At 41.1% G+C, this 23940-nt stretch overlaps 2 protein-coding genes across 2 annotated transcripts; both read left to right on the forward strand.

The window, feature by feature from the left end:
• The first annotated feature begins 396 nt into the window (after nucleotides 1–396).
• Nucleotides 397–10996, forward strand: LOC133465435 (myosin heavy chain, fast skeletal muscle-like). The gene is made up of 41 exons (XM_061748254.1): nucleotides 397–421; nucleotides 768–805; nucleotides 910–1135; nucleotides 1268–1411; nucleotides 1518–1674; nucleotides 1764–1791; nucleotides 1863–1974; nucleotides 2234–2326; nucleotides 2419–2482; nucleotides 2562–2660; nucleotides 2733–2836; nucleotides 2936–3074; nucleotides 3166–3284; nucleotides 3394–3543; nucleotides 3665–3835; nucleotides 3936–4242; nucleotides 4393–4460; nucleotides 4544–4631; nucleotides 4715–4832; nucleotides 4921–5044; nucleotides 5118–5254; nucleotides 5381–5636; nucleotides 5765–6007; nucleotides 6101–6277; nucleotides 6409–6554; nucleotides 6653–6743; nucleotides 6837–7226; nucleotides 7311–7437; nucleotides 7516–7634; nucleotides 7816–8012; nucleotides 8125–8308; nucleotides 8384–8549; nucleotides 8736–8860; nucleotides 8989–9297; nucleotides 9366–9569; nucleotides 9674–9799; nucleotides 9983–10153; nucleotides 10277–10381; nucleotides 10466–10561; nucleotides 10654–10785; nucleotides 10887–10996. The coding sequence occupies exons 3-41, from the start codon at nucleotides 929–931 to the stop codon at nucleotides 10902–10904; spliced, it is 5811 nt and encodes a 1936-aa protein (XP_061604238.1). The 5' UTR covers nucleotides 397–421; nucleotides 768–805; nucleotides 910–928; the 3' UTR covers nucleotides 10905–10996.
• Nucleotides 10997–13434: 2438 nt separating this feature from the next.
• Nucleotides 13435–23579, forward strand: LOC133465442 (myosin heavy chain, fast skeletal muscle-like). The gene is made up of 40 exons (XM_061748270.1): nucleotides 13435–13490; nucleotides 13579–13801; nucleotides 13988–14131; nucleotides 14212–14368; nucleotides 14452–14479; nucleotides 14563–14677; nucleotides 14738–14830; nucleotides 14943–15006; nucleotides 15136–15234; nucleotides 15341–15444; nucleotides 15544–15682; nucleotides 15784–15902; nucleotides 15993–16142; nucleotides 16217–16387; nucleotides 16481–16787; nucleotides 16955–17025; nucleotides 17110–17197; nucleotides 17281–17398; nucleotides 17479–17602; nucleotides 17701–17837; nucleotides 17964–18219; nucleotides 18363–18605; nucleotides 18698–18874; nucleotides 19006–19151; nucleotides 19250–19340; nucleotides 19434–19823; nucleotides 19908–20034; nucleotides 20113–20231; nucleotides 20413–20609; nucleotides 20722–20905; nucleotides 20976–21141; nucleotides 21324–21448; nucleotides 21577–21885; nucleotides 21952–22155; nucleotides 22253–22378; nucleotides 22569–22739; nucleotides 22863–22967; nucleotides 23052–23147; nucleotides 23240–23371; nucleotides 23473–23579. The coding sequence occupies exons 2-40, from the start codon at nucleotides 13598–13600 to the stop codon at nucleotides 23488–23490; spliced, it is 5814 nt and encodes a 1937-aa protein (XP_061604254.1). The 5' UTR covers nucleotides 13435–13490; nucleotides 13579–13597; the 3' UTR covers nucleotides 23491–23579.
• Nucleotides 23580–23940: the final 361 nt, after the last annotated feature.

A 23940-nucleotide genomic window follows, 5' to 3' on the forward strand; every position in this document is an offset into this window, starting at 1 on the left:
CCTCCAAATCAAATTATAGTGTTATAAAGTTACAAATTGTTTTTTTCATTTAGTGATACAAAATGTCCCTATAAAATGTGTACTATATTATTTCAATGAGTTGAAACAACAACCTTAACTTCACACCATGACATTTGCATTTCAATAAGGACAAAGATTTTAGGTGTTAAAAAAAAAAAGATATCTAATCGTTCTTTTAATTTTGGATGTGTCATCATCCTTTACTGCAGACATTATTGGTTTACAGTTTCATCTTCTGACACAAAACGCTTGACCAAAGCTCTGGTTTCAAAGGATGTCTCTGATGATGACAGACATACTTGACCAAATTGAGTTGGGCTCATCTGCTGACCTGGCATGTCCCGCCCAAATAAAAGCAAGCGCTTCACATCCACTGACAACTGACAGGCATCTCACCCAGGTTAGTGCTGTAAGCTGTTTATCTAGTCGCATGCTTTTTTTTAATGCATGTCTTATGGAATGATTTAATGGAATACCATTTTGAAGTGTCAGTGAATAGATCTTTAGAACAATAGAGCTTCTTTGAACAATACTTTTGTTGATTTTAGATTGCAGCAATGCTCGTTACTCTTAGTACAGCTCACTGTATAAGTAACTGTTTAAGACGCGAAACAAATATATACTAAAATTACAAGTTCTTAAAATGTATTATTTAATGTACAATACCGATTTTAATCTCTATATGAAAATTCAGCGCTTTGTTGCATGATAACCATGATCAATTATATTTTTATCACTATTTTCAGGCCACCGCCAAGATACTCGCCCCACTTGTTTAAGTGAGGTATGATGTCAGAATATCAGACATAACACCATTCTAATTTTTAAGAATGTCTTGTACATAAGAACAAACCTCTTTGTTAGCGTAATGCTTAGTCTTTGTTTCAGTCCCAAATAAGGTGCCATCATGGGGGACAAGGACTTGGAAGGCTTTGGGCCTGCGGCCATTTACCTCCGCAAACCAGAGAGGGAGAGGATTGAGGCTCAAAATACGCCGTTTGATGCGAAAACAGCATTCTTTGTGACTGTTCCTGATGAGATGTACCTCAAGGGTAAACTCGTCAAGAAAGAGGGTGGCAAAGCTACCGTTGAGGTCCTTGGAGTTGCTGGAAAGGTAGGTGAATTACAAAAAAAACTAGATACTGCAGTACTGTATGACATGATTTATCTTCTGATCTTTTACAGTGCTAGATGTCCATGCCATATGATGCTATAATATATATTTTTTGGTGCATCTCCAATGCAGACAGTCACCGTCAAAGAAGATGAAATTCATGCCATGAACCCTCCCAAGTTCGATAAAATTGAGGATATGGCCATGATGACCCACCTCAATGAGCCTGCTGTGTTGTATAACCTCAAAGAGCGTTTTGCATCATGGATGATTTACGTGAGTCGATACCAGTGTACTGCTTTTCTACCCCGGATAGTTTGAATTTAAGCAACGGATTAGCCATAGGCGGGGGCTTTATGGGAGCAATACAATCTCATTCCAGACCTACTCCGGCCTGTTCTGCGTCGTCGTGAACCCCTACAAGTGGCTTCCTGTGTACGACGCTAAAGTTGTTGTGGCCTACAGAGGCAAGAAGAGGATTGAAGCTCCACCCCACATCTTCTCCATCTCTGACAATGCCTATCAGTCCATGCTCACTGGTAATATATTTCGTGAAAAGTCCTGACACATTGTACTTGTAGAAACTACAATTAGTATCTAACATATTTGACGACTTCTTTTATTTTAGACCGTGAGAACCAGTCTATCCTCATCACGTAAGTCATTAAAACAACAACTTTATTTGAAACTTTGAGAAACTGTACTGAAATATTATTATCTTCCCCAGTGGAGAATCCGGTGCTGGGAAGACTGTCAACACCAAGCGTGTCATCCAGTACTTTGCAACAATTGCAGTTGCTGGAGCCAAAAAGAGTGAGGCACAATCTGGGAAAATTCAGGTAAAATGAGAATTGCCCCCAGAAGAGCATGACCCAAATGAAAATTATTTTTAGCATATACCCAATTCCTGCATATGTATGAATTTGGCATTTAAGGTGGATTTACAGAGAAATTAAAATGTGTCAGTTAACAAAACTACTGTGGTGAAAATTACTACAAAAAGCTACCATACAAATGAACATATGCCCTTCTCTTGGTGGAACCTAATTAGTTAGTCAACTAAAAATCTTTGTTGACAGCATAATTATGCCCTTTTAGGGTTCCCTGGAAGATCAAATTATTGCAGCTAACCCTCTGCTGGAAGCCTACGGTAATGCCAAGACTGTGAGGAATGACAACTCATCTCGTTTTGTAAGTTGTCATATTATAACACTCTACTTTAACAATTGTATATTTTCAGTTAACAAGCCAACTGACATATTTACTAATGGTGATACATTTAGGGTAAATTCATCAGAATCCACTTTGGCACTACTGGCAAGCTGGCCTCAGCTGATATTGAAACTTGTGAGTTTTCACACACATGAATGGCACAATAAACAAAATGTTGGCTCGATATGAATTTCTATGTCTAACAAATGGTCAGATCTGCTGGAGAAGTCCCGTGTCACCTTCCAGTTGTCTGCAGAGAGGAGCTACCATATCTTCTATCAGCTCATGACTGGACACAAGCCCGAGCTGCTGGGTATGTCACATTAAATGAAATCGAAAAGTCAGTTTAAAAAATGATTCATGTGTTCCCTCAACTTTATTCCAGAGGCTCTTCTGATCACGACCAACCCATATGACTACCCAATGATCAGTCAGGGTGAAATTACTGTCAAGAGCATCAATGACATTGAGGAGTTCATCGCAACAGATGTAAGGACAAAATTTAAATTCTATTATCCAGGTTTATTTATTTATGAGAGCTGGAAATAATGGTTAAAATCTATTAACCTCGGCTAATGTACATTACAGACAGCTATTGACATCCTGGGATTCAGTGGAGAAGAGAAAATGGGTATCTACAAGCTCACTGGTGCTGTCATGCATCATGGCAACATGAAATTCAAGCAGAAGCAGCGTGAGGAGCAGGCTGAACCTGATGGCACTGAGGGTATGTCTTGTAATATTAGCTTAAAATAGCTGTGTCAAGGGTCATACTATGTCTGTCTTAAGCAAATTACAAATAACTGTCTTTTTATCAGTGGCTGATAAAATTGCGTACCTCACGGGTCTGAACTCCGCTGATATGCTGAAAGCTCTGTGCTACCCCAGAGTCAAAGTTGGCAACGAGATGGTGACCAAAGGTCAGACTGTCCCACAGGTCAGAAAAAGTATATTTAAATTCAAAATGTTAAAGAGCATCAATATTAAAATTTTAAATATACATGTGAACTGGAGAATATTTTTTTTACAAGTAATTCAATTTCTAGGTCCACAATGCTGTCTCAGCTCTGTGCAAGTCCATCTATGAGAAAATGTTCTTATGGATGGTCATCCGCATCAATGAGATGTTGGACACGAAGCAGCCAAGACAGTTCTTCATCGGGGTGTTGGATATCGCTGGATTTGAGATCTTCGATGTATGTCACAGAACCTTCACACACACACACACACAAACACACAAACACACACACACACACACACACACAAACACACGCACACAACATATCAGTGGAGTAATCATACATCTGTATCCTGTAGTTCAACAGCTTGGAGCAACTGTGCATCAATTTCACTAATGAGAAACTGCAACAGTTCTTCAACCACCACATGTTTGTCCTGGAGCAAGAGGAATACAAGAAAGAGGGCATTGAATGGGAATTCATTGACTTCGGTATGGACTTGGCTGCTTGCATTGAGCTCATTGAGAAGGTGAGACAAATCTCCCGGGCAAGATTCAAATTCAATTTGATTCCAAAACTTGATTTGTTAGTGTCTGACACATAATTTAATGCTTGTTACTTTACGCCAGCCAATGGGAATCTTCTCCATCCTTGAAGAGGAGTGCATGTTCCCTAAGGCCTCTGACACAACCTTCAAGAACAAGCTGCATGATCAGCACCTTGGCAAGACCAAGGCCTTTGAGAAGCCAAAGCCTGCCAAGGGCAAAGCTGAGGCCCACTTTTCATTGGTTCACTATGCTGGTACTGTGGACTACAATATCAGTGGCTGGTTGGACAAGAACAAGGACCCACTGAATGACTCAGTTGTCCAGCTCTACCAGAAGTCTTCAAACAAACTGCTGGCTATGTTGTATTTTACCCATGCTGGAGCTGAAGGTATGACGCTCATGCAGTTGCTGCCACCAGGCAATTAGATTGACCTTGAAATGTGTATAATCTCGGTTGCTTACGCTCAAAAGGCTGCTGAAAAATATTAAGTGCAGATAACTTAGTGACAGTGACACAATTACATGTTTTGGAAAACAGATAGTGGTGCAAAGAAGGGAGGAAAGAGGAAGGGTGGTTCTTTCCAGACTGTCTCTGCTCTATTCAGGGTAATGTAAAAAATAAACAAAAACATTTAATGGTTCCACGATTTCAAGCTGACATGTAAAAATTGTCATATTTCGCCTCACAGGAGAACCTGGGCAAGCTGATGACCAACTTGAGGAGCACTCATCCTCACTTTGTGCGTTGCCTGATTCCCAACGAATCAAAGACCCCAGGTTAGAAGTTTACAGATGAGCCATTTTCTTTAACTGTCACCCGGGAAAAGAAAGAGAGAATTGACCAAAACCTTTACATTCAGGTCTTATGGAGAACTTCTTGGTCATCCACCAGCTGAGGTGTAACGGTGTACTGGAGGGCATCAGAATCTGCAGAAAAGGCTTCCCCAGCAGAATCCTTTATGGTGATTTCAAGCAGAGGTACATTTCTAATGTACTAAAGTATAATGAGGGACATTACAGTCAATACAATATGCCAAGTATCAACATAACACTTCCTGTCTCACAGATATAAAGTATTGAATGCCAGTGTCATCCCTGAAGGTCAGTTCATTGACAACAAGAAGGCTTCAGAGAAACTGCTGGGCTCCATTGATGTGGATCACACTCAGTACAAATTTGGCCACACAAAGGTGTGCCACAGGGACTACATGTTCTATGAGTTGTTGTGTTCATATATTTTCAACTAATATTTTTATTACAAAGGTGTTCTTCAAAGCTGGTCTGCTGGGTACTCTGGAGGAGATGAGAGATGAGAAACTGGCTGAGCTGGTGACCATGACTCAGGCTCTCTGCAGAGGATTTGTTATGAGGAAAGAATTTGTTAAGATGATGGAGAGGAGGTATGTCTATGCTCTTTATTATGCAGATGTTCTCATTTATTGCAGATAAAATCAAATGTTAATATTCTTAAACAATCCCAAAGAAAACATACTGCAATAAAATACCAATGCTTCTTTTTTTTCCAGAGAATCTATCTTCAGTATCCAGTATAACCTCCGTTCCTTCATGAATGTGAAAAACTGGCCATGGCTGAAGCTGTATTTCAAGGTCAAGCCTCTCCTGAAGAGCGCTGAGACTGAGAAAGAGCTGCAACAGATGAAGGAGAATTATGACAAGATGCAATCAGATCTGGCTACTGCGCTGGCTAAAAAGAAAGAACTGGAGGAGAAAATGGTTTCCCTGCTGCAGGAGAAGAATGACCTGCAACTGCAAATAGCAGCGGTAAGTCAAAAGTACAGCACATGCTTTGCAAGGACCTGCCCTAAATGCAGTCTCCAACTGTGTGTCTTTTATATACAAATCTAAAATATTCTGATGAATAATTGGATGAATTCTTGGTTTACATGTAGGAAGGGGAGAACCTTTCAGATGCGGAGGAAAGATGTGAGGGGCTCATTAAGAGCAAAATCCAGCTCGAGGCTAAAGTCAAAGAAACAACGGAGAGACTGGAAGATGAAGAGGAAATCAATGCTGAGCTTACAGCTAAGAAGAGGAAGCTGGAGGATGAATGCTCAGAGCTGAAGAAAGATATTGATGATATGGAACTCACCTTGGCTAAAGTGGAGAAGGAGAAACATGCCACTGAAAACAAGGTTCAAGTTTTTTTTTATTGTGGACACAGAAATTCCAAATGAATCAATTAACTAAATAAAGTACATTTAACAAACAAAGTCACAATATTTCAGGTGAAAAACCTGACAGAGGAGTTGGCAACTCAAGATGAGTCCATTGCCAAGTTAACAAAGGAGAAGAAAGCCCTCCAAGAGGCCCACCAGCAAACACTGGACGATCTTCAGGCAGAGGAAGACAAAGTCAACACTCTGACCAAGGCCAAGACAAAGCTGGAACAGCAAGTGGATGATGTAAGAACACCATTGTGTTGACTGAAAAGAGTTGCCTTGTAATGACTTACTGAATCTTGAGCAGTATCATCGGTGTTATGTCATTTAAAGATCATAACTCATTTATATAACCAAAATATGGCATGTGACAGCTTGAGGGCTCACTGGAGCAAGAGAAGAAGCTCCGCATGGACCTTGAGCGATCCAAGAGGAAGCTTGAGGGAGATCTGAAACTGGCTCAGGAATCCATAATGGATCTCGAGAATGACAAACAGCAATCTGATGAAAAACTCAAGAAGTAAGACAGAAATATATGGTAACCTCTAAGAGTTTCCTGCTGAATCCTAATGCAAACAGAAATATACCGTAACATGTATTTTTCCTTTCTCCTCAAAGGAAAGACTTTGAGAACAGCCACCTTCTCAGCAAGATTGAGGATGAACAGTGTCTTGGTGTTCAACTCCAGAAAAAAATCAAGGAACTCCAGGTAAATTTATCAACATATTAGACTTGACATATGAAGATCTAATACTGTTTGAGGTAATACACTTTTTTTTGTCAATACTATCATCAAACCTAGGCTCGGATTGAGGAGCTGGAGGAGGAGATTGAGGCTGAGAGGGCCGCTCGGGCCAAGGTGGAGAAGCAGAGAGCTGACCTCTCCAGGGAACTAGAGGAGATCAGTGAGAGGCTCGAGGAAGCCGGTGGAGCAACAGCCGCTCAGATTGAGATGAACAAGAAGCGCGAGGCTGAGTTCCAGAAGCTGCGTCGTGATCTCGAAGAGTCCACCCTGCAGCATGAGGCTACAGCAGCCACTCTCCGCAAGAAGCAGGCTGACAGCGTTGCAGAGCTGGGCGAGCAGATCGACAACCTCCAGCGTGTCAAGCAGAAGCTGGAGAAGGAAAAGAGCGAGTACAAGATGGAGATTGATGACCTCTCCGGCAACATGGAGGCTGTTGCTAAAGCAAAGGCAAGATTTTTTCATGAGGGGGGAAATATATCTGAATGATAATATGCTAAATACTGAGAATCCATTACGCTTTTTTCATGACAGGGTAACTTGGAAAAAATGTCCAGGACCCTAGAAGACCAGCTGGCAGAGCTCAAGTCCAAATATGATGAGAATATCCGTCAGCAGAATGACATGAATGCACAGAGGGCAAGGCTCCAAACTGAGAATGGTAGGTCACCCAAAATACATCATATTATAGTATAGTGAGCCTTCATTGTTATGAACTGATTGTCACTTTGCCTCTTAGGTGAGTTTTCACGCCAGCTTGAGGAAAAAGAAGCTCTGGTTTCCCAACTGACCAGGGGCAAACAGGCCTATACTCAGCAGATTGAGGAACTCAAGAGACTTGTTGAGGAGGAAGTGAAGGTATATGTGAATGCATGTCAAGAATCCTTTAAGATACAGTACTTGTTAACCATCAATGCTTTCATTAATTTGACCATAAATTCACAAGCTATGACAAAAAGGGCTACATGAATATATTATTAGTACACAAAAAAAATCTTACTAATTTTAACAAAGTCCCATTTCTTTCTCTGCTTACCAGGCCAAGAATGCTCTGGCCCACGCTGTTCAATCTTCCCGCCATGACTGCGATCTGCTCAGAGAGCAGTACGAAGAGGAGCAGGAAGCTAAAGCTGAGCTGCAGAGAGGAATGTCCAAAGCCAACAGCGAGGTCGCACAGTGGAGATCTAAGTACGAGACTGATGCTATCCAGCGCACTGAGGAGCTGGAGGAGGCCAAGTAAGTAAAACTTAGACACCTCTCTACAATACATTTACTGTATGTCTTAAGTGTTTTCTGAGTAGCTAATTTTCTCCTTATAAATGACAACAAAAATTATTGCCCGTTACAGGAAGAAGCTTGCCCAGCGTCTTCAGGAGGCCGAGGAGTCCATTGAAGCTGTGAACTCCAAGTGCGCCTCTTTGGAGAAGACCAAGCAGAGGCTGCAGGGTGAGGTGGAGGACCTCATGATTGATGTGGAGAGAGCTAATGCTCTGGCGGCCAACCTTGACAAGAAGCAGAGGAACTTTGATAAGGTAAACTAACAATTAAAATTTAAATGATCCAAGTGAAACACAGTGCCTCATTGCTAAGCCTAAAAAAAATTGTAGGTTCTGGCAGAATGGAAGCAGAAGTTTGAGGAGGGCCAGGCAGAGCTGGAAGGATCCCAAAAGGAGGCTCGTTCTCTCAGCACTGAACTGTTCAAGTTAAAGAACTCCTATGAGGAGGCTCTGGATCAGCTCGAGACCATGAAGAGGGAAAACAAGAACCTGCAGCGTGAGTCATTCCTACATAGAGGATGGACCTCATATTAATTAGAATCTTTATTTTGACAAACAAAAATCACAATAAATTTTAATTTCAATGTCATCTTAAGTTTATGGTATTTTTTTTAAAAATAATTTCAAAGACAATTTGCCAAAATTAATTTTCAATGAATGTATTATGTTTATTAATATGCAGAGGAGATCTCTGACTTGACTGAACAGATTGGTGAGAGTGGAAAGACCATTCATGAACTGGAAAAGGCCAAGAAGACCGTCGAGAGTGAGAAATCTGAAATCCAGTCAGCACTGGAGGAGGCCGAGGTAAAACAAAGTTCGAGTCTCTCTAAACTCTTGATTTGATGGGATTACGATACCAAATAGATTATTTTTTCAACTGGATAAAATGTAACTTGGGGAACCAAAGGTACTATCTGAATATTTCCCTTCAGGGCACACTGGAGCATGAGGAAGCCAAGATTCTCCGCATTCAGCTTGAGCTCAACCAAGTCAAGGGTGAAGTTGACAGGAAGCTGGCCGAGAAGAACGAGGAGATGGAGACGATCAAGAGGAACAGCCAGAGAGTCATTGACTCCATGCAGAGCACTCTTGATGCGGAGGTCAGGAGCAGGAATGATGCCCTGAGAATCAAGAAGAAGATGGAGGGAGACCTGAATGAGATGGAGATTCAGCTGACCCACGCCAACAGACAGGCTGCTGAAGCCCAGAAACAACTGAGGAATGTCCAGGGACAACTCAAGGTGAGCTTCTCATCATTGCATCAGAAATGCTGATGGCCATAGAAATGATTAATTCGTTTATTTGTCAGGATACCCAATTGCACCTTGACGAGGCTATCAGAGGACAGGAGGACATGAAGGAGCAGGTTGCCATGGTAGAGCGCAGAAATGGCCTGATGCTGGCTGAAATCGAGGAGCTTCGAGCTGGTCTGGACCAAACAGAGAGAGCACGCAAAGTGGCTGAGCAGGAGCTGGTTGATGCTAGTGAGCGTGTTGGACTGCTTCACTCACAGGTGCATGCTCAGTGATTCAAACCGAACTGTGCTTCTTAAACAATAATATATATATAGACGGTTTCGGGTAAAACAGATCTAACATTACTCTTTTTCACATTCAGAATACCAGCCTTATCAACACCAAGAAGAAGCTGGAGTCTGACTTTGTCCAGGTTCAAGGTGAAGTTGACGATGCTGTTCAGGAAGCACGAAATGCTGAGGAGAAGGCCAAAAAGGCTATCACTGATGTGAGTTACCATCTGCACCAGCTTGACAGAAATAAGAAAAAAAATCTCAACATTGAAATTATGGGAAAGACATTCAATTAAAAAAGCATTCTTGGGCTGGACATTGCATTTCATTTACAACTGGGATTCCTTTGCAGAGGTTTGCCATCAGTGAGGTAATTTGAGTAAAATGTAAATTTTCAGGCTGCCATGATGGCTGAGGAGCTGAAGAAGGAACAGGACACCAGTGCTCATCTGGAGAGGATGAAGAAGAACCTGGAGCTCACTGTCAAGGATCTGCAGCATCGTCTTGATGAGGCCGAGAGCCTTGCCATGAAGGGTGGCAAGAAGCAACTTCAGAAACTGGAGGCTAGGGTATGACTTGTAACCTGCATCCATCTAGCTCCAGAAATACATCACACTCTCAATGTGATGTAGGATTTATGTTAGTTCCAATAGAGCGTAAAATACAGATGCACATCATCATGCGCCCTATAGGTGCGTGAGCTTGAATCAGAAGTTGATGCAGAACAGAGACGTGGAGCTGAGGCTATTAAAGGAGTCCGCAAATATGAAAGGAGGGTAAAGGAGCTGACTTATCAGGTACTGTACAACTTGCTCGATAAAAACTAAACTTGTAGCTCATGAATGTATTTCATTGCTCACTATGGAATGTTTTATCTACAGACTGAGGAGGACAAGAAGAACAGCATCAGGCTTCAGGATCTGGTGGATAAACTGCAGATGAAGGTCAAGGCTTATAAGAGACAAGCTGAGGAGGCTGTAAGTGAAATTGGGTGCCTCTTACCATCCTCAGTTGCAGCAATAACTTAACTTTACTGTAACTTTGCGAATGTTACCCTTTTAAACCACAGGAGGAGCAGGCTAACACTCACATGTCCAGGTACAGGAAGGTCCAGCATGAGATGGAGGAGGCTCAGGAGCGTGCTGACATTGCTGAGTCCCAGGTCAACAAGCTAAGGGCAAAGAGCCGTGATATAGGAAAGGTAATGTTTGTGCAATTGCAGTGATGTAAAAAGCAATATTTACGCATTGTTGTTGTTTTGAATTAGTTCCTTAACAGACTGATCTTTTTCCTTTTTTCTAGAGTGACTCTGCCGAGTAAGACTGCCACGAAGATACCTTTAAACAGTGCTCATAAAATATGATGCAAATGATTAAGGGTCTCCTCAATAAAGAATATATTTATCATCACTATCCTGAATCATTTTTCTGTTTTCTGGAAACTTTGTTTTTACTAAAACATTCAGTTGAAACAGTTGCCCTGTGATTGGCTAGCAACTATTCTAAGGTGTACCCCGCCTAACTTAAGTTAACTGGGATAGACTCCAGCTCCATCTGACTCTAATGAGCATAATGAGGATACGCGATGTATAAAATGGATGGATGGATTGAGGAAAGTTATGACTGGAAGGAAGATACACCCTGTTGAGCTTGTTGTCTTTTAGCATGCTATTGAATTAACAAAGTGGTATAAATACATTGTTTTGCATTTAGACTTAATTGAAAGGCATACTCCAATTTCACAAATGAATCCAAAATGAAAACTAAAAACAAGAAAACTCACTTCCCATTGTTATGATTAGTCTGTATGCTGAAATCTCACTCAAATTGCAGTTAAAGTCTCAATGAAGAATCTTGGTTTAATTTACATCGAGAAAATACCTCAAAAGAGGCAAATTTTAAAAAGTAGTAAGAGCAGGTGCCAATGAAATGCAACAAAGCCAACTATATTTTCGGTCCTCCCACTCTTTTCTTACATAAGGGCTAAACTGTACCAAAGAGAGCAACAAACATACAGTGAAAGTCTGCAGAATTAACAGATGTCAGCGCCTTAGAGTATCATATGCAGCAAGAGGATTAAGTTCAATTGGCTTGTGTAGAACTTATTTTGGGCCTGATCTCAAATGAGTTGCCAAGTGTTCACTTGTCCATTTAGGGACACACATAGGTGGCTTACTTAGCATGTATGGGTTGAACCACATCTTTAATTTTATTGCAAGAATTTGAGATGCACGGGAGGCAGGTAAGTGAAGACCACTAATGTCTGGGTGCTGTTCCAAAATTAAACCTGATGCAAGGCAATATGGAACCTGATGGAAAAATAGGTGACGTACATATTTATTCAATGGTGCACAAAAGATGGAGACACTAATGTAATTTGCTTAATACTAACTATCATATACTACAAAAGTAGTTTATTGGTCATACTGGCTTGAAGAGATGTTATAAGCATATAAAACCTTTAGTTAATATAGATTTACAATCAAGCCATAATTCTTTACTAAGTATTGCATATACATTTCAGTAAGAAGTAGAAAATAGTTTTCATGAAAGATGCCAATGAACTCTTCAGGGAGGGTGGGGGCAACTTTCTTTCATTACAGAAATCTCAAACATGCAAGTGTCCTGCAACTGAACACCAGTGGAATTTGGATGAGCCTTCCAGCCATCAAGATATCCTATCCTTCAAGATATCCCAGATTAGAGATGGTTGATGTTACTGACATGTTGTAATGTCCTTTTAAATCAAGAACTACATTTATTGGAAGCATACACAAACAATATTCTGGCTATTTCATGAATGATATCAATGGACATCGGCAGTGACATCCCTTTCATGCCTGCACTCGGTGGCAACAGAGATACTACATCCAGAGCTGCTGTACATTTTTTTTCTCAATAAATGTCTCAGTCATAATGATTTTGTCAATTTCTCATGAAATAGTTTTTAATATACAGACTTAAATATGTAGGGTGTTATTTCTTCATTTCTGTGTAGTGTATTTTTTTCACTTTGATTGCTCATTTAATCTTTGTGTATAAAACTAGTTGTATAAATGTTATCCCTGCATTCCTTAATATATGCCTTGCATACATGTATTTCCCTGGAACCTGCACATCCCATAAGCAACAGTGTTTAAAAAAATGTGTCCTTCCGGCACGAAGGTCACTTTTTTTAATTAACTTGAACATTTTATGTTATACTTGTGTTTGAACAATACATTAGGTCTTTTAGCTATTTTCCCCCCAATAATTAATGGTCAGATGTTTTGAAGATTTACCACTTTTTCTTCATTTGATTTGTGTGTGAGTGCTGTGGGGTTGGACTTTCAACCGGGATTGGAACCATTAAAGCAGGTGGTGTAACTTCATACTACATTTTTCAAATTCTAATTACAAATGTCCCAGTCACAAAATAGGCAACAGGTCGAAAAGGAGCCATGACCAAACTTGAATGAGAGACTCATGCTGACCAGGCATTCCAACCCTCTATAAAAGAAGCAGCCCTGCGCTACTGCATGAACTGATAGGCTTCCAACACAGGTAAGTGTGTGGACGTGGGTTTCAGTTTGAATTCCTCTTGATTAGTGAGTTGATATATTGATAATTGGTTTTAGGTCAGTTCAGGTCCATACGCCCAGTTTAAATGTTTTTTTTAGGACATCATTTAAATCATTAATTGATATTACACAAATGCATGTGGGGGATTCAGCTGATTACAGATAATCTAATATATAGTTGCATGTGCAATGACTCCCTCAGTCTCAATGATTTTCTAAATTATTTATGCGATTCTGGAACTGTGTGTATAAAATGATTGAAAGTATTGCACTAAATTCTAAATGTGTTTTCATAGCATCGCGAGACTTCATTGGAGACATTAATTCATTTCTTTGACCGAGAAGAGGTAAAACGGCATAAAAACGTTAGGCTCATTCATTTTTAATGTGTATGGAGGAAAGACCAAAGTCCCTGACATTTGAATGCTTTCGCAGTCTCCATTAAAGTGCCACCATGAGCACCGATGCAGAGATGGAGCAGTATGGCGCTGCAGCCATTTACCTCAGGAAGCCAGAAAAGGAGAGGATTGAAGCTCAGGCAGCTCCCTTTGATGCCAAAAGCGCATTCTTTGTGGTTGATCCAGCTGAGATGTACCTCAAGGGTAAACTCACGAAGAGGGAGGGTGGAAAAGTCACCATTGAAATTGATGGTGGAAAGGTAGGCGACTGATTGTACGATGTCCTTTAACAACTTTCCATTTCACGAAAAAATTCAAGACCATTTTGATAATATGAGATGTTCTTATTTCTTTAACTTTGTAGAATTGTTTTCGTGTTTTTAGACTCACTCTACATAATCTTCCAATGAATACATTATGTAGACTAATACTGTATCGTTATCCAGACTGTCACTGTGAAAGAGGATGACATTCACCCTAGAAATCCTCCCAAATTCGATAAAATTGAGGACATGGCCATGATGACTCACCTCAATGAACCTTGCGTATTGTATAATCTCAAAGAGCGTTATGCATCATGGATGATCTACGTGAGTTTTCACATGATAGCACCCAATATTTATTGGTCATATGTATTTACAATGCTAACATTGTATCTCAACCTTCTCAGACCTACTCTGGGTTGTTCTGCGTTGTTGTGAATCCCTACAAGTGGCTTCCAGTGTACGACGTGACATGTGTTGCAGCATACAGAGGAAAGAAGAGGATTGAGGCACCACCCCACATCTTCTCCATTTCTGATAACGCTTATCAGTCCATGCTCACAGGTAAGAAATGACTTAAGGAACTAGATGTTGACAATATTCAATGAATGCCAAGTGAATTTGTGTATAATATGCTCATATTGCAGATCGTGAAAATCAGTCTGTCCTGATTACGTGAGTATAGCAAATAATGTTGGCTTGAATTTCTATTCATAGAAAGTAACGCCAAAAACTTATTTTTGTATTATCTAACGCAGTGGAGAATCTGGTGCAGGAAAGACTGTCAACACCAAGCGTGTTATCCAGTACTTTGCAACAATTGCAGCTATTGGATCCAAGAAGGCAGAAGCAGCATCAGCAGGCAAAATACAGGTAAAGAGGTTACTTGTACATATTAACAGGATATTCATCATGTGAAATTATCTTTTGCAGGGCTCCCTTGAGGACCAAATTGTGGCAGCCAACCCTCTGCTGGAGGCCTATGGTAATGCTAAAACTGTGAGGAATGACAACTCATCTCGGTTTGTAAGTAAATCAAATCTTTTTTTTAATGCGTTATTATGCTGCAGATATTAATTGTACCAAAAAGCTTCAGCTTTTGTTGTCAAATTTCAAGATATATATTTTCTTTTTTTAGGGGAAATTTATTAGGATCCACTTTGGCTCCAGTGGAAAGTTGGCCTCAGCTGATATCGAAACATGTGAGTTAAAACTGTGACAAATATAAATAAATCAGCGCAGCCCGCGACCCTGGTGAGGATAAGCGGTCAAGAAAATGGATGTATGGATGGAATATTACACCAGTCTCACATTTAATTTGCTACTCTAAGATCTCCTGGAGAAGTCCCGGGTCACCTTCCAGTTGTCGGCTGAGAGGAGCTACCATATCTTCTATCAGCTGATGACTGGACACAAGCCTGAACTGCTGGGTAAATTAGGATTATGAGAAAAATATGGATTGAAATAATGTTGCAAGAAAATGGCCCACTTCAAAATAGTGAATTATCTTTAATCTGTGTTTTTCAACCTTGGCAGAGGCTCTTCTGATCACCACCAACCCATATGACTACCCAATGATCAGTCAGGGTGAAATCACTGTCAAGAGCATCAATGATGTTGAGGAGTTCATTGCAACAGATGTAAGGATACAATTCAGATGCTATTATTGAGTTTTGTTCAATGATGAGAACTAGAAAGAATTAATAAAATCCAATAATTGCGGCTAATGTGCATTACAGACAGCTATTGACATCCTGGGATTCAATGCCGAAGAGAAACTTGGCATCTACAAGCTGACCGGTGCTGTGATGCATCATGGCAACATGAAATTTAAGCAGAAGCAGCGTGAGGAGCAAGCTGAACCTGATGGCAATGAAGGTAGGTATGTCTTGGATATTATACGAACTGTATTAAGGGGTTGACTATAATGCTGCATCCTGTACGTCTTAACTTATGGTTAAATCACGTCTTTTTGTTAGTGGCTGACAAGATTGCCTATCTTATGGGCCTGAACTCAGCGGATATGCTGAAAGCATTGTGTTACCCCAGAGTCAAAGTTGGCAACGAGATGGTGACCAAAGGTCAGACCGTTCCACAGGTAAGTAAAATAAAATTGAGACTCCATAAGTATTTCCATATTGAGCTAAACCTTTTTAAACAAATTGTTACTCTAACGTCTCTACACCAGGTCAACAATTCTGTCTCAGCTCTTTGCAAGTCCGTCTATGAGAAGATGTTCTTGTGGATGGTCATCCGCATCAATGAGATGTTGGACACAAAGCAGCCAAGACAGTTCTTCATCGGGGTGTTGGATATCGCTGGATTTGAGATCTTCGATGTGAGTCACCTGACATATTTTAGGTAAAAAATCTGCATATGAGATCACTCACTTAAATCATCTGTGTACTGCAGTTTAACAGTTTGGAGCAACTGTGCATCAACTTCACCAATGAGAAACTGCAACAGTTCTTCAACCAACACATGTTTGTCCTGGAGCAAGAGGAATACAAGAAAGAGGGCATTGAATGGGAATTCATTGACTTTGGTATGGACTTGGCTGCTTGCATTGAGCTTATTGAGAAGGTGAGACAAATCTCTGACAAAATTCAATGTAATTCAAAATCTTTATTTGTAAGTATCTGTCAAGTAATACATTTATTTTTATTGTTAAATTAGCCATTGGGCATCTTCTCGATCCTTGAAGAGGAGTGCATGTTCCCTAAGGCCTCTGACACAACCTTCAAGAACAAGCTGTATGATCAGCATCTTGGCAAGACCAAGGCCTTTGAGAAGCCAAAGCCTGCAAAGGGCAAGGCTGAGGCTCACTTCTCACTGGTTCACTATGCTGGTACTGTGGACTACAATATTGCTGGCTGGTTGGACAAGAACAAGGATCCACTGAATGACTCCGTTGTCCAGCTCTACCAGAAAGCAGCAAACAAACTGCTGGCTATGTTGTATGCTTCCCATGCTTCGGGTGAAGGTATTATAATCTGAAATATGAATGCATAAAAAGGTGAACTATAGCCTATAGGATCCTATGTAAATAGAACAAATTAAACCACCAATGTTTACAATCCACAACTATTGGGAAGTTAATTGTCAAGGATACACATAACAGATTTTCTACTCACACGTTTTGATACACAGATGCTGGCGCAAAGAAGGGTGGTGGAAAGAAGAAGGGTGGTTCCTTCCAGACTGTGTCTGCTCTTTTCAGAGTATGTTTTGCATAAGAGTTTAAAAAGTCAGCTTTTGGTCAATTTGGAAAGAGGTTACCCAGTAATCTGTTGGCTGATCCGCAGGAAAACTTGGCCAAGCTAATGAGCAACTTGAGGAGCACTCATCCTCACTTTGTGCGCTGCCTGATTCCCAACGAATCAAAGACCCCAGGTTAGATGTTTTATGGATGAGGCATAATCCTTAACTGTTAACAGTAAATAGAAAGAGAATTGACTAAAATCTTTTGCGTTCAGGTCTTATGGAGAACTTCTTGGTCATCCACCAGCTGAGGTGTAATGGTGTGCTTGAGGGCATCAGAATCTGCAGAAAGGGCTTCCCCAGCAGAATCCTCTATGGTGATTTCAAGCAGAGGTAACAATATTTTTTTTTTCAAATGTCTCCACTCTCCACTTATCAAAGTGAAAGACACTAGGTCCAGCCTTCATTTGCAGATACAAAGTATTGAATGCCAGTGTCATCCCTGATGGTCAGTTCATTGACAACAAGAAGGCTGCAGAGAAACTGCTGGGCTCTATTGATGTGGATCACACTCAGTATAGATTTGGACACACAAAGGTGCATTTCCAGAGTACAAAATAGAGATGGCATGGATATATTGCGCGGTATCCATATTTCCAAATGACTAATTTCCTTCAATTGCTGACCGACTGTAGGTGTTCTTCAAAGCGGGTCTGCTGGGTACCCTGGAGGAGATGAGAGATGAGAAACTGGCTGAGCTGGTGACCATGACTCAGGCTCTCTGCAGAGGATTTGTTATGAGGAAAGAGTTTGTTAAGATGATGGAGAGGAGGTATGTCTATGCTCTTTAATATGCAGATGTTCTCATTTATTGCAGATAAAACCAAATGTTAATATTCTTCAACAATCCCAAAGAAAACATACTTCAATGAAATACCAATGTTTCTTTTTTTTCCAGAGAATCTATCTTCAGCATCCAGTATAACCTCCGTTCCTTCATGAATGTGAAAAACTGGCCATGGCTGAAGCTGTATTTCAAGATCAAGCCTCTCCTAAAGAGCGCTGAGACTGAGAAAGAGCTGCAACAGATGAAGGAGAATTATGACAAGATGCAATCAGATCTGGCTACTGCGCTGGCTAAAAAGAAAGAACTGGAGGAGAAAATGGTTTCCCTGCTGCAGGAGAAGAATGACCTGCAACTGCAAATAGCAGCGGTAAGTCAAAAGTACAGCACATGCTTTGCAAGGACCTGCTCTAAATGCAGTCGCCAACTGTGCCAACTATCTTTTATAATATATAAAATATAAATATTAAATATTATGATGAATAATTGGATGAATTCTTGGTTTACACGTAGGAAGGGGAGAACCTTTCAGATGCGGAGGAAAGGTGTGAGGGGCTCATTAAGAGCAAAATCCAGCTCGAGGCTAAAGTCAAAGAAACAACGGAGAGACTGGAAGATGAAGAGGAAATCAATGCTGAGCTTACAGCTAAGAAGAGGAAGCTGGAGGATGAATGCTCAGAGCTGAAGAAAGATATTGATGATATGGAACTCACCTTGGCTAAAGTGGAGAAGGAGAAACATGCCACTGAAAACAAGGTTCAAGTTTTTTTTATTGTGGACACAGAAATTCCAAATGAATCAATTAACTAAATAAAGTACATTTAATGAACAAAGTCACAATATTTCAGGTGAAAAACCTGACAGAGGAGTTGGCAACTCAAGATGAGTCTATTGCCAAGTTAACAAAGGAGAAGAAAGCCCTCCAAGAGGCCCACCAGCAAACACTGGACGATCTTCAGGCAGAGGAAGACAAAGTCAACACTCTGACCAAGGCCAAGACAAAGCTGGAACAGCAAGTGGATGATGTAAGAACACCATTGTGTTGACTTAAAAGAACTGCCTCGTAATGACTTACTGAATCTTGAGCAGTATCATCGGTGTTATGTCATTTAAAGATCATAACTCATTTATATAACCAAAATATGGCATGTAACAGCTTGAGGGCTCACTGGAGCAAGAGAAGAAGCTCCGCATGGACCTTGAGCGAGCCAAGAGGAAGCTTGAGGGAGATCTGAAACTGGCTCAGGAATCCATAATGGATCTCGAGAATGACAAACAGCAATCTGATGAAAAACTCAAGAAGTAAGACAGAAATATATGGTAACCTCTAAGAGTTTCCTGCTGAATCCTAATGCAAACAGAAATATACTGTAACATGTATTTTTCCTTTCTCCTCAAAGGAAAGACTTTGAGAACAGCCACCTTCTCAGCAAGATTGAGGATGAACAGTGTCTTGGTGTTCAACTCCAGAAGAAAATCAAGGAACTCCAGGTACATTTATCAACATATTAGACTTGACATATGAAGAGCTAATACTGTTTGAGGTAATACACTTTTTTTTGTCAATACTATCATCAAACCTAGGCTCGGATTGAGGAGCTGGAGGAGGAGATTGAGGCTGAGAGGGCCGCTCGGGCCAAGGTGGAGAAGCAGAGAGCTGACCTCTCCAGGGAACTAGAGGAGATCAGTGAGAGGCTCGAGGAAGCCGGTGGAGCAACAGCCGCTCAGATTGAGATGAACAAGAAGCGCGAGGCTGAGTTCCAGAAGCTGCGTCGTGATCTCGAAGAGTCCACCCTGCAGCATGAGGCTACAGCAGCCACTCTCCGCAAGAAGCAGGCTGACAGCGTTGCAGAGCTGGGCGAGCAGATCGACAACCTCCAGCGTGTCAAGCAGAAGCTGGAGAAGGAAAAGAGCGAGTACAAGATGGAGATTGATGACCTCTCCGGCAACATGGAGGCTGTTGCTAAAGCAAAGGCAAGATTTTTTCATGAGGGGGGAAATATATCTGAATGATAATATGCTAAATACTGAGAATCCATTACGCTTTTTTCATGACAGGGTAACTTGGAAAAAATGTCCAGGACCCTAGAAGACCAGCTGGCAGAGCTCAAGTCCAAATATGATGAGAATATCCGTCAGCAGAATGACATGAATGCACAGAGGGCAAGGCTCCAAACTGAGAATGGTAGGTCACCCAAAATACATCATATTATAGTATAGTGAGCCTTCATTGTTATGAACTGATTGTCACTTTGCCTCTTAGGTGAGTTTTCACGCCAGCTTGAGGAAAAAGAAGCTCTGGTTTCCCAACTGACCAGGGGCAAACAGGCCTATACTCAGCAGATTGAGGAACTCAAGAGACTTGTTGAGGAGGAAGTGAAGGTATATGTGAATGCATGTCAAGAATCCTTTAAGATACAGTACTTGTTAACCATCAATGCTTTCATTAATTTGACCATAAATTCATAAGCTATGACAAAAAGGGCTACATGAATATATTATTAGTACACAAAAAAAATCTTACTAATTTTAACAAAGTCCCATTTCTTTCTCTGCTTACCAGGCCAAGAATGCTCTGGCCCACGCTGTTCAATCTTCCCGCCATGACTGCGATCTGCTCAGAGAGCAGTACGAAGAGGAGCAGGAAGCTAAAGCTGAGCTGCAGAGAGGAATGTCCAAAGCCAACAGCGAGGTCGCACAGTGGAGATCTAAGTACGAGACTGATGCTATCCAGCGCACTGAGGAGCTGGAGGAGGCCAAGTAAGTAAAACTTAGACACCTCTCTACAATACATTTACTGTATGTCTTAAGTGTTTTCTGAGTAGCTAATTTTCTCCTTATAAATGACAACAAAAATTATTGCCCGTTACAGGAAGAAGCTTGCCCAGCGTCTTCAGGAGGCCGAGGAGTCCATTGAAGCTGTGAACTCCAAGTGCGCCTCTTTGGAGAAGACCAAGCAGAGGCTGCAGGGTGAGGTGGAGGACCTCATGATTGATGTGGAGAGAGCTAATGCTCTGGCGGCCAACCTTGACAAGAAGCAGAGGAACTTTGATAAGGTAAACTAACAATTAAAATTTAAATGATCCAAGTGAAACACAGTGCCTCATTGTACAAAAAAATTTTTAGGTTCTGGCAGAATGGAAGCAGAAGTTTGAGGAGGGCCAGGCAGAGCTGGAAGGATCCCAAAAGGAGGCTCGTTCTCTCAGCACTGAACTGTTCAAGTTGAAGAACTCCTATGAGGAGGCTTTGGATCAACTTGAGACCATGAAGAGGGAAAACAAGAACCTGCAGCGTGAGTCATTCTTACATAGAGGATGGACCTCATATTAATTAGAATCTCTATTTTGACAAACAAAAATCACAATAAATTTTAATTTCAATGTCATCTTAAGTTTATGGTATTTTTGTGTTAATTTCAAAGACATTTTGCCAAAATAAATTTTCAATTAATGTATTATGTTTATTAATATGCAGAGGAGATCTCTGACTTGACTGAACAGATTGGTGAGAGTGGAAAGACCATTCATGAGCTGGAAAAGGCCAAGAAGACCGTTGAGAGTGAGAAATCTGAAATCCAGTCAGCACTGGAGGAGGCCGAGGTAAAACAAAGTTCGAGTCTCTCTAAACTCTCGATTTGTTGGGATTACGATACCAAATAGATAATTTTTTCAACTGGATAAAATGTAACTTGGGTAACCAAAGGCACTATCTGAATATTTCCCTTCAGGGTACACTGGAGCATGAGGAAGCCAAGATTCTCCGCAATCAGCTTGAGCTCAACCAAGTCAAGGGTGAAGTTGACAGGAAGCTGGCCGAGAAGGACGAGGAGATGGAGACGATCAAGAAGAACAGCCAGAGAGTCATTGACTCCATGCAGAGCACTCTTGATGCAGAGGTCAGGAGCAGGAATGATGCCCTGAGAATCAAGAAGAAGATGGAGGGAGACCTGAATGAGATGGAGATTCAGCTGAGCCACGCCAACAGACAGGCTGCTGAAGCCCAGAAACAACTGAGGAATGTCCAGGGACAACTCAAGGTGAGCTTCTCATCATTGCATCAGAAATGCCAATGGCTATAGAAATGATTATTCGTTTTTTGTCAGGATACCCAATTGCACCTTGACGAGGCTATCAGAGGACAGGAGGACATGAAGGAGCAGGTTGCCATGGTAGAGCGCAGAAATGGCCTGATGCTGGCTGAAATCGAGGAGCTTCGAGCTGGTCTGGACCAAACAGAGAGAGCACGCAAAGTGGCTGAGCAGGAGCTGGTTGATGCTAGTGACCGTGTTGGACTGCTTCACTCACAGGTTCATGCTCAGTAATTCAAACCGAACTGTGCTTCTTAAACAATAATATAGATAGACGATAAAAAACAGATCTAACATTACTCTTTTTCACATTCAGAATACCAGCCTTATCAACACCAAGAAGAAGCTGGAGTCTGACTTTGTCCAGGTTCAAGGTGAAGTTGACGATGCTGTTCAGGAAGCACGAAATGCTGAGGAGAAGGCCAAAAAGGCTATCACTGATGTGAGTTACCATCTGCACCAGCTTGACAGAAATAAGAAAAAAAATCTCAACATTGAAATTATGGGAAAGACATTCAATTAAAAAAGCATTCTTGGGCTGGACATTGCATTTCATTTACAACTGGGATTCCTTTGCAGAGGTTTGCCATCAGTAAGGTATCGTTTAATTTGAGTAAAATATAAATTTTCAGGCTGCCATGATGGCTGAGGAGCTGAAGAAGGAACAGGACACCAGTGCTCATCTGGAGAGGATGAAGAAGAACCTGGAGCTCACTGTCAAGGATCTGCAGCATCGTCTTGATGAGGCCGAGAGCCTTGCCATGAAGGGTGGCAAGAAGCAACTTCAGAAACTGGAGGCTAGGGTATGACCTGTAACCTGCATCCATCTAGCTCCAGAAATAGATCACACTTTCAATGTGATATAGGATTTATGTTAGTTCCAATAGAGCGTAAAATACAGATGCACAACATCATGCGCCCTATAGGTGCATGAGCTTGAATCAGAAGTTGATGCAGAACAGAGACGTGGAGCTGAGGCTATTAAAGGAGTCCGCAAATATGAAAGGAGGGTAAAGGAGCTGACTTATCAGGTACTGTACAACTAGCTCGATAAAAACTAAACTTGTAGTTCATGAATGTATTTCATTGCTCACTATGGAATGTTTGATCTACAGACTGAGGAGGACAAGAAGAACAGCATCAGGCTTCAGGATCTGGTGGATAAACTGCAGATGAAGGTCAAGGCTTATAAGAGACAAGCTGAGGAGGCTGTAAGTGAAATTGGGTGCCTCTTACCATCCTCAGTTGCAGCAATAACTTAACTTTACTGTAACTTTGTGAATGTTACTCTTTTAAACCACAGGAGGAGCAGGCCAACACTCACATGTCCAGGTACAGGAAGGTCCAGCATGAGATGGAGGAGGCTCAGGAGCGTGCTGACATTGCTGAGTCCCAGGTCAACAAGCTAAGGGCAAAGAGCCGTGATATAGGAAAGGTAATGTTTGTGCAATTGCAGTGAAGTGAAAAGCAATATTTACGTATTGTTGTTGTTTTGAATTAGTTCCTTAACAGACTGATCTTTTTCCTTTTTTCTAGAGTGACTCTGCCGAGTAAGACTGCCACGAAGATACCTTTAAATAGTACTCATAAAATATGATGCAAATGATTAAGGGTCTCCTCAATAAAGAATATATTTATCATTACTACCCTGAATCATTTTTCTGTTTTCTGGAAACTTTGTTTTTACTAAAACATTCAGTTGAAACAGTTGCCCTGTGATTGGCTACCCCACCTAACTTAAGTTAACTGGGATAGACTCCAGCTCCATCTGACTCTAATGAGCATAATGAGGATACGCGATGTATAAAATGGATGAATGGATTGAGGAAAGTTATGACTGGAAGGAAAATTCACCCTGTTGAGCTTGTTGTCTTTTAGCATGCTATTGAATTAACAAATGTTTTGCATTTAGACTTAATTGAAAGGCATACTCCAATTTCACAAATGAATCCAAAATGAAAACTAAAAACAAGAAAACTCACTTCCCATTGTCATGATTAGTCT

Source organism: Phyllopteryx taeniolatus, chromosome 16 (assembly GCF_024500385.1).
Source record: "Phyllopteryx taeniolatus isolate TA_2022b chromosome 16, UOR_Ptae_1.2, whole genome shotgun sequence".
Taxonomy (NCBI): domain Eukaryota; kingdom Metazoa; phylum Chordata; class Actinopteri; order Syngnathiformes; family Syngnathidae; genus Phyllopteryx; species Phyllopteryx taeniolatus.

Bases quoted from the DNA above. Each gene is read 5' to 3' on its own strand.
- LOC133465442 (XM_061748270.1), top strand. From the start codon at position 13,598: ATGAGCACCGATGCAGAGATGGAGCAGTATGGCGCTGCAGCCATTTAC. The intron at 18,606-18,697 runs GTTCAAGTTTTT...ACAATATTTCAG, and splicing joins AACATGCCACTGAAAACAAG to GTGAAAAACCTGACAGAGGA. The intron at 18,875-19,005 runs GTAAGAACACCA...GGCATGTAACAG, and splicing joins TGGAACAGCAAGTGGATGAT to CTTGAGGGCTCACTGGAGCA.
- LOC133465435 (XM_061748254.1), top strand. From the start codon at position 929: ATGGGGGACAAGGACTTGGAAGGCTTTGGGCCTGCGGCCATTTACCTC. The intron at 1,412-1,517 runs GTGAGTCGATAC...ATCTCATTCCAG, and splicing joins TTGCATCATGGATGATTTAC to ACCTACTCCGGCCTGTTCTG. The intron at 9,570-9,673 runs GTGCATGCTCAG...TTTCACATTCAG, and splicing joins TTGGACTGCTTCACTCACAG to AATACCAGCCTTATCAACAC.